This window comes from Ptychodera flava, chromosome 11 (genome assembly GCF_041260155.1).
Source record: "Ptychodera flava strain L36383 chromosome 11, AS_Pfla_20210202, whole genome shotgun sequence".
Classification (NCBI taxonomy): domain Eukaryota; kingdom Metazoa; phylum Hemichordata; class Enteropneusta; family Ptychoderidae; genus Ptychodera; species Ptychodera flava.
Genome location: NC_091938.1, coordinates 9600187 through 9610000, shown reverse-complemented (window position 1 = coordinate 9610000; position 9814 = coordinate 9600187). Strand labels below are relative to the sequence as shown.

Genomic DNA, 9814 nt, shown 5'->3' with positions numbered 1-9814 from the left:
ACTGCCGTTTATCATTTATTGAAACTAGTACCTCATTGTGAGCAATAGCGTTGATTGTGATTTCAGGCTTGTTACTAAATAAAACTGCACGTGTGCGACTTCAGACAACACTGCCTGAAATTCGGACAAATTTTGTTGTTGAATACAAGGCTGTTGCAGCAGCTTGTAGTCTCCATAGATTCATGCAAATTAGTGTGACTTCTTGTAGCCGTTGTAACACTAGCAGGTTTTCTTTTCATCCTTTATGCGGAAAATGCAGACAAATATTTATTTATGTATAGTAATGAGAGAAAAAGTGACGTGATTTGTGATCAGTGCTATTGCAACCCACATACTGACAATGCAAAGCGTCTCAGAAATTTGTAGCTTATTGGCTTGATAAACATCATTGTTATATACAATCATTTTCAACATCCAATCAGCTACACAACAGCCTTATTTAAGACTTATTAAGTTGCTATAAATAATTTAAATCTACCAATAGGAAGAAGTGTAATTATTTGCAATCAGCGCTATTGCAACCCACGTACTGACAATGCGAAGCGTCTCAGAAATTTATAGCTTATTGGCTGGCTGAATATTATTGTTATTATACAATCATTTTCAACATCCAATCAGCTACACAGGCCTTATTTAAGGCTCCTTAAGTTGCAATAAATAATTAAATTCTCCCAATCAGAATAACCTCCCAAGCTGGTGCACTTGGGAAAGCTATATTTAACTGACAACAATATGCAAGACAACCTATTTAAAGCCACTTTAAAGCATGCAAGACTGATACATGCCTACAATGTTCCTACACAATAACCATCATAATATCATTTGCTGTGTGAATTTTTTTCTACGCATGCCACAAAGTCATTGACACTGGGTGAATGGCAATAAATATATGCACTGAAAAAATGCATTATCCTTGTACTGCATACAAATCACTTTTGTTTCAATAAAGGCATCTCAACATTACAAGCCCACTGCATGATATTTTGTGGTGTTCATTCCAATTTTCGAAATGGGCGTGTGAATTGTGAATGACATTGAACAAACCCATCACTGAGACATGATCACTTCTTGTTTGACGACTCGCAAGAGCTTTCTCTCAGCTGCGCAATTGTGCAAAGTGCACATTTCAGACCATTTCTTGCCCGCAACTGCAAACATCATCATCGCTGATGGGCAGCCTGTCCAAAACATGTGACAGATAATACATTGTATTATCTTTCACTATAAAAACATGACATTTTGAACAAACTTTTGACAATAATTGTGTAGGAATGGAACAAAATATATCTGAGAGAAAACTTTTTGAGTTACAATATATTTGATCGACATTGTCAAATGAGAGTAGGGCAAAACATTTTCCTCAGTGTGCCGAAACCCTTTTTTTTTTGGGGGGGGGGGGGGGGGTAAGCGCTTACAGCCCATAATAATTTCATTGAGGGCTTGAGGGCCAATAATTCTACCTTTTGATGATTTTCTTGATTATTTTTATTTTCTATTTCAATCGCAAGTTCTTATTCTACTCCAAAAAGAATGCTGAAACACCCACTATTTATCTTGTCAACATTGTATCTATATGTATAAAATGCACTGTTATCATGTTTACATTTTAATTCTAGACGGATCAGAATTCACTTGACAACAATAACAATGCAGTTTACACATGTACAAGTTGAGTTGGAAAGCTATATATATATGTATATCAACATGCTGTGGGGGATTAGATCAATGGGTGACATTAAAAACAAAAATAGTGAAATAATTAATCAAGAGCTTAGCATTACTGGCCAAATATTTTTTTCAATAAAACAAGCAGAGTCATTCTCATTCACCTCCAAAGAGTAGTAAAAACAAGTCTATTTGGCTAGCATCCTTTTTTAGCTGATTTAGCTGCGTGTGTAAAATATCCAATTTGAGATGCCGCTAATTAAAACTTTTCTTCATATTTACTATGGTCAAGATGTCTTTTCGGCTAAATTTACAACCTGCTGATTGCAATGAAAATCCAAAATCGCTAAAAAGCATGCAGCTAATTTCAAGTGTTTTACAGTATACTGACATACAAAGTATGAGCCTTGCTGATGTAATTGCATCGAACCTAATGTTTCGTTGTTGACAAATTCTTTTCCGGATTGATATCATCAATAATGAAATTACATGATTATGCACATACAGCCTGCCTCTACATCTTTAACACCAGGCATTGCAACATGATGTTAGAAGAACAGGATCATTGTATTTGTGAAACAGAACAAAATTGAGGGATACATAAATCATAGGTTTTTACCTCATGGAGGGGTGACCTTGGAATTTTTGTCTGTTGAGTTTTTTAATCTTTTCTCAATGCCCACAGAAAATTAGCCATAATGGTTAAACATTAAATTACAAATGTGAATGTAAAAGATTTTTCTCCGCAATAAGCAACAGAAAACTATTGACAATTACTTGTGTTACTCCAAATATTGCCTCACATTGTCCATGTGAATTTTCCACGCTGAGTACCTCGGATAAACAATTTCAATTACTTCTAACAGCCAAAAAAGGTAATTTCTTGTAATTTATATTTCAATGCTTAAGCAAAGCCTCCACTAGCACCATACTGCTGCAATCTTATTGTTCAATGCGATAAATTATTTCTTTTGATATTCCCCTACAGGGCTATTGTGTAATCGGTTTTGTTAGCTTTTGTTTTAGTAACTGGTATGGTGCACGTGACAACCTTCTGAAATACAACCAGGTCTGTTTTAATAATTTCCATCCCACATTATGTTTTGTTTTTCCGGGACATTCCTGCCTCCCAACCTACATAACTTTGTTTCTGAGTCACAGTAACTGTTGATATTTTTGTTCCGATTACGTATATGCACATTACATCATCAACATGTTCATGGACGTTGGCGTCGACATGTTTTTTTTAATCGTTCCTTCATCAGAAGCCTCAAACCATAGATCTATAAAGGTCCGTTTTCTGCCGATATTCTGTCAATACATAGGGTTGCTGCTTTTTATCCGCGTTTTATAAAGTGTAACTTGTCGGATATGATGCAAATCAATATTGCGATGCGCACCGATCCAGAGGGCCCTGCAGTCCCAAAACAAAATACACGCCTCTTTTTTGATCCCATCATGCATGCGGTACACACAGTCGTTACGAGAGCCGACTTCGCTAACATATGGAAACGTATAAAGAATTCTTTAAGACGAGTAAAAAGCGAAGAGCCTGTGCTACAGTCCTCAGTCACGCACAGAGGAAATTTGCCATAGGATTACTAGGCATTAAGTGCGCAAGCTCTGCAAAAAGTGAGTTCTGTGTTCCCCGAGTAATCAGAGGCAGTCCTGAACACTGAACTGTTTTGTACTCTCACAATGATACATGGAGCGAGACGCCTGTGTCCAGGCGTCGGCCTTGGGGTAAGTGGGGCCATGATTGACCAGCGCGCAACTGAGTTGCCGCCGGTTTTCCTCCGAGTAGACAGCAGGGTAACGAAGATATAAAATGGTCGGTGGCGTTCGCACAAGAGAAGACTGATATTTGGCTTCGTTTGATTTTCCAGGTCGTCGAACAAGTCTGTACCTATTTACGAATACCTGATGAAGAAGAGTGAATCTAGTCGCGTACTGATGAGAGAGAGAATGGTGTGAGAGCGTACCTTTACAGAAAGCGCAACTGAGGATATGATAGGTGTGCAGGGACTGCGAAGGAAATACCCTTCATCGCAGTCGCTGGTTACCCGCTAAGAAGAGAGAAACGATTCGGATATGATGCGGGTACAGCTCCTGTACACTGTACACTGCAGTACGGGCTGCTGTCAGGTACGCCAGATGATAGACAAACACATATGATATATCGACTGAAAAGAATGTGAAAACAATCCCATGATGATGAGATGTTTTAAAAATACGGTATGCTAGTCTTTTCAGTTGATTTGTCTTAAAACAGTACTCACATCTTCCGGATGCTTAAACGATAGTGGCTTTTTTCATGCATTAAAAAGCACGATAATACACCCTTCGACGCGACCGTGGGGTCGCATGAAAGGGAATGTAAATATTGAAGAACGTAAACACGAAATGTATGGCATACTCACGGGTTCCGTCAAACCGGGTGGCGATGGTGTCCAAGAAAGTGTTCTGTGGTGCTAATAGTCCCTTCCGGGCGGGCATCTTGGTCAGGGACGTTCAGTGATCGCTCAGCGTGGAGAATAACTACATGTCCATACCTAACCTGTAACGTAGCGACAGCGATGAAGCACCGAATCATGCCGCACATCCCGTCCGTGGGACCATGATCATCACATCACCGACGCCGCGCCGTTGCGAACGCACTTTGTATATATTGTTGTGTATTATAATCCTGCTAGCCCGAGCACATTTCAACAACCGTCATTGACTAAAAATCAAGAAATCCGCTTTAGATATCGACCGACTTGGACCTGCCAGCGGGGTAGATAAAGCTGCGATGCGGTGTACGCGTGTGGGAGCTGCTGATTATTTTTCACTGTTCGTTCGGCGAGAGAGCTGTGCCACATGCAATGTACGGAAGCACGTTGCTTTCATATGCAGATGACCGAGCCACTCGTCGAATAGGGGTGGGTACACATACGGGTATGGTTATTATTGAGTGTTCGCGCATATTATATGGTCACGCAGTTCAATAAAATTCGTGATTATCCATCTGCTATCTTAAATAAAGTAACTTTGGGTTTGAATTGACAATCGCTCTCTGTAAATTGTTGATCTAGCCCTTCAGTACAATTTTGATAATAAAACTCCACCCCTTTCCGGTCAATGGTTTTGCCGCCGTTTCCCTCCCAAATGTTGCGATTGCATGAAACCCTTCAGCTTTGTGAATATTCGAATTACATCGGGCAACCGACGCGACGTATTAAAGCAGTTACAATTTGCGTCAAATACGTGCGAGGTGGCAAATGTGTAATGTTGCATCAATTCACGATTAAAACGTTGTGTGCTCAGAATTTCGTTAAGGTCCCCTGAAAATGGTAATGATGAGTATTGAAATGAATGGGAGATGGATATTAAACCAGGAGCTAAATTTCAAATGGAAACAGGATTATGCCGCAATACGGTGACATATCGACAGCTGAATGTGTACATGTAACCAAGCACAGCGTAAGTGCCCGTAAGCTTATCGTAAGGGCGTAAATTGGAATTCAAAACAAACATGTAATGAAATTGTGAATTCTTGAAAGCGTCTTTCGTGGTTTGTTTCCAGGCTAATTGCGCCTGCACGGATCAGATTTTCACAAGGACACATCAAAAATATCACCGTAATATCTAATTTTGGCAGGCCGCTCGATAATTTTACCTTTTTACGCCGAAAAAAGTCGTTCACAGAGATGAGACATATGGAAAGCGAGTTATGTTTAACGACCACGTAATCCCAGAAAATGTGACATTTCCCGGAGCCATATGCACGCCGTGTCGCCATTTGTGTATTTGCTGTTTGTCTGTCTGTCTCACACGAAAGGATTTTCCTTGATTTTAAACAACCAAATTTTAATAGCTGGATCAATAAAAATCGGCGAGTATTATGCGAGGTTAGTTAATGAATATGCGTTACAATGGATTAATGTGTCTGTCAAATGACATAAAATTTCCCCGTTCCAATAAATACAATAGGACGTATTGGTGACGACGCCAGTTCTATAATTAATATTCCAAAAAATCCTTGTCTAAAAATTTGACGAGACGTTTTGAAATAAATGATACAGGAATCGAGAAAATTATACTTCGACACCACCGATGTTCTGAATGAAACTAGGAAATCAAATTATAAAAATCGTACGCCAAAGGACACGACCACAGGCAGAGGAAATATAAAGACATGTTTATGACATCTCGCCTCGGGTAAATATATCGATAATATCTAAGATATTCTTATTTTGAAACTTCTTTTTAGTCTACGTTTTGTGGAGGCTCACTTTGAACATCTTAGAGTGGGCCTAAGTAAAGTTTTCACACTTTTTTATTTTTGAAAATCGAAAATTTAGTTTTTCTCCTCAGTGTAAACACCGGGATGGTGGCCATTTTAAATTTCAAGCGCCGGTAAATATTTGATAATTTTTTTCCCCTAGTACAAAATTTCGCCATGTGACTGGACTCCTGATTTTTATTCGTGATTTCGAAAGGGAGCGATATGAAGTTTCCCTAGGGAGAGAGTGGCTGTAAAGTTTCCGAACAAGCTGTCGGGAAAAGGGGTACGTCGGTCGGGACTTTTTATATTTCAGTTTGTTTTATTTCAAAGTCGGATATCCTGAAACACATGTCTTTTATTTGACCTACTGACGAACATTAGCTATTCCGTACGGACCGAAGTAGGTAGGGCTACATGGTTTTGTTTTGTTTTGTTTTGTTTTCTGGTGTTTTTTAACATAACTTCCAGATTATAGCTCCTGCTGGATTCATTGTACAAGGAACAGCGATGCTACAGGAAATCAAGGAAAGTTGATGGAACCGACAACTATATTCGTTCGTTATATGTTTGCTCCTCCCATTCCGAAGTAAAACAAGCTACTTGAGAGCTTTAGCCCTAAATCACATGTCGGGTATATGATGTATAATAGACCCTTGCTTTCAAAATAAAATTTAGTCTAAATATAAACTCAGATTACCTTAATGCACATTCTGTTTTGTCAAGTTAAATAACTTGGCGGCACTGTCTGGCTTCAACCGCCTCAATTTCCTCCCATGATGCACTACTCGTGTGAATTTTCTGAATACTTCACAGGAGTACAGCGCCTTCTCGTAGATGCAGAAGGAGTGTGTAAATAAACGGTGGATTTTTCCGAGAATTCTTCAATTCTACCAGCAGTTATAATGTTTGAACGTTTTGTCGTTAATGCAGGGACGACGTAGCTGCAATAACTGTAGCCCTTGGTTGGTGGGGCTTGGTCTTCTGTCGTGCGGCTCGCGCCTTGCCCCAACCAGGGCAAGGCGCGAGCCGCACTACAGAAGCCCAAGCCCTATACCAACCAAGGGCTACAATTATTGCAGCTAGGGACGACGGGCTTGTGTTTTATGTGAACGCGCGGTATATCATTTGCGATGTAGATGTTACGTAGGAAGGGACATGATATATGGCTAATTATCAGGTGAAGCGTCCATCCACCGCGGGGACGACCATAGGGGAAAGAAATCAGTCCCCTGGGGTGGGGAGGGAGGGTTTTTTTGTGCAACGGTTTACCTTATTTGATTTTATTAATTTTGACTCTGATATTTCAAATAAAGAGTTCAACTCCACACCGTCTGACTGTTTTCTTTATTGCTGCAAGTAATTTTATTAATTTTGACTGTGATATTTCAAATAAAGAGTTCAACTCTACACCGTCTGACTGCTTTATTATTACCGACAAGTCCTTATCTCCTCTCCAACTTGTGTATACACCACTGTAATTGCTCCGAAAACATTGCCAACTTGCTAATCCGCTGTCCGTATCAGCGGATTAAATGATTGAGTCAACACCACAGCCGTCCCACACGCATTAAAAGAAGGAAAGGGTTGAAAATCACAGACACAGTGTCACGATGTCGTCCGTAAAACTAGTGGACGCTTAAAATATGCATGAATTCGTAAATAAATAGGAAGGTAAACAACTTATTATTCATAAATAAACGGTGTAGGAGCTCCCTAGTGACCGGCCATTGAGAGAAATTACTGAAAGCAACAACCTCGCGACCGGTCGTGTAGACAAATGTTGGCAAAAATTCCACACTTTACACTTACAGCCACGACCTCACGATCGGTCATGGAGAAAAATTACCGGGAAAAAAAGTAAAAACCTGAAAGCCATAACCTCATGACCGATCGTTGAGAAAATGTCGGGAAAAATTTAACACTTTACGGCCACTACCTCAACCGGTCGTGGACAGAAAATGAAATCGAATACCTGAAAGTCACGGTCGTTGAGAAAAATGTAGTGAAAATTCAACACTTTACAGCCACGACCTGGTGCGATCGGTTGTGGAGAGAAAATATTGGGAAAAAATCGGAAACCTGAAATCTACGACTGTGGACGCTTAAACTATTCTCGTGGAGGGAAATTGAAGCTCCTTGTCTGTGATGAAATCAACTAGGCTACCGTCCGACCGATCAGGAGAGAAAATGTAGAAAAGTTAAAGTCACTAGCCTAACAACAGCCGTGTGGAGAGACAGCTCAGAAAAAATTAAAATACATGATCTGGGCGGCCTGAAGGAGAACAGCAACGTTACAAAATTTTTGATGACATAGGTTAAGTTCCTGACTACATTTTCCTACCCTAGAACACAGTCCCTCCACCAACCGTGCCTAGAACTTTAAAAAGCTAAGTCCATCCTTTCAGTTCATTCAGATTATGTGCTGTCGTCATTGAGTTGCGTGTTTGAGGAATGATACTGGTGGAAAGTGCATAACAATACAGCGAAAATATATAAAGTCGGCATGGACCCTCTGTTGTGCCGCGCAACAACCTAAACGCAGCCGCCGACGGTTTTACAGACAGAATAATGTATCAAATACCATGAAATCGTTTTTATTGAAAAGGCGTGCTTGCAGTACCAGCACACAAACAAAAAACTGAAGAGAAAGTTGATGATTTTATCCATCTTGTTCTCGGAAAGTGAAGCGAGGGCTGTCCGTCTTTGGGGAAAATACTCTAACTTACGCTACACATGGACGCGGAAGTGAAAAACACACTAACATTTTAAAACAAGAACGGGCAAGAAAATGTCAGTAAATTCGTAATCCTGGTAATAGTGTATAATACTGGCATACACGATGACATCAATCTATATTGAGCTGCCTGCAGCGGTGTTCGGTTCGGTTGATGCTGTCTGAGCCTCGCTACAAGGAGAAAAATTCTCCTTGTCTGTGGCTGTTGAAGCTACCACCTCGATTGACCAAGGAGGTTTGTGTAGATGCAGAGACAGCCTGGGAAACGTGATACCTCCCTTCAGCTCTTTCAGTGCGGGATTTACAGAAGTTTTGGTTATATTCTCGAACTCATCGTTAGCAACATTTTGTGACAAAAAGGATACAAATTGAATCCTTGTTTTGATTTTGTAGGATTGATTAAAACCAGTCATGTAGCGTGATCTTATAAAACTTTTGCTCATTTTGAGCATGATGTACTAACTTTGACATTATATAACATCAAACGCATCATGGGAAATATGTTTACTTCTGGATTGGAAATAAACAGGTTTGAGGTCAAAAGGTTCTACTTCCGACTTCCGCTCTTACGGACGACATCGGACCATGACCGACTCAAAAATGTAGGTTGGTTTTCTGGCTCAAGATGACCATTTTAGACGGCGTACTTTGGCATGTAACAGTTCATCGGTATAGCGATGCTTTTGATAGTCGTTAAATTTCGATTGACTTCTATATCTGCTCACATTTGCGTTTTCTTGTGATACTGTGTCTGTGATTTTCAACCCTTTCCTTATTTTACTACGTGTGTGACGGCTGTGGTGTTGACTCAATCACTTAATCCGCTGATACGGACAGCGGATTAGCAAGTTGGCAATGTTTTCGGAGCAATTACAGTGGTGTATACACAAGTTGGAGAGGAGATAAGGACTTGTCGGTAATATATAAAGCAGTCAGACGGTGTAGAGTTGAACTCTTTATTTGAAATATCACACTCAGTCAAAATTAATAAAATCAAATAAGGTAAACCGTTGCACAAAAAACCCTCCTCCCCACCCCAGGGTCCTTTCATCTGTTCCCTGTGGGACGACACTTACCAATTTGAACACAGAACGTTATAGGCCTGTGGAAGGACTGTGGCCTGTCGTTTCCTCGTTCGATTAGGTTCA

At 40.1% G+C, this 9814-nt stretch overlaps 1 protein-coding gene across 12 annotated transcripts in view; it reads right to left on the bottom strand.

Annotated features, from left to right (window-relative positions):
* Positions 1 to 4528, bottom strand: part of LOC139143479 (voltage-gated delayed rectifier potassium channel KCNH8-like) — a 145988-nt gene extending 141460 nt beyond the window's left edge. For 7 of the 12 annotated variants that reach the window (XM_070713825.1, XM_070713834.1, XM_070713831.1 and 4 more), the window contains exon 1: positions 4086 to 4325. In XM_070713825.1, the coding sequence (XP_070569926.1) occupies positions 4086 to 4161 (76 nt within the window). In that variant the 5' untranslated portion in view covers positions 4162 to 4325. Of the gene's footprint in view, positions 1 to 4085 lie in introns of all 12 variants that reach the window. The other 5 variants (XM_070713835.1, XM_070713836.1, XM_070713827.1 and 2 more) reach the window with 2 other exon arrangements.
* Between the last annotated feature and the right edge of the window lie 5286 nt (positions 4529 to 9814).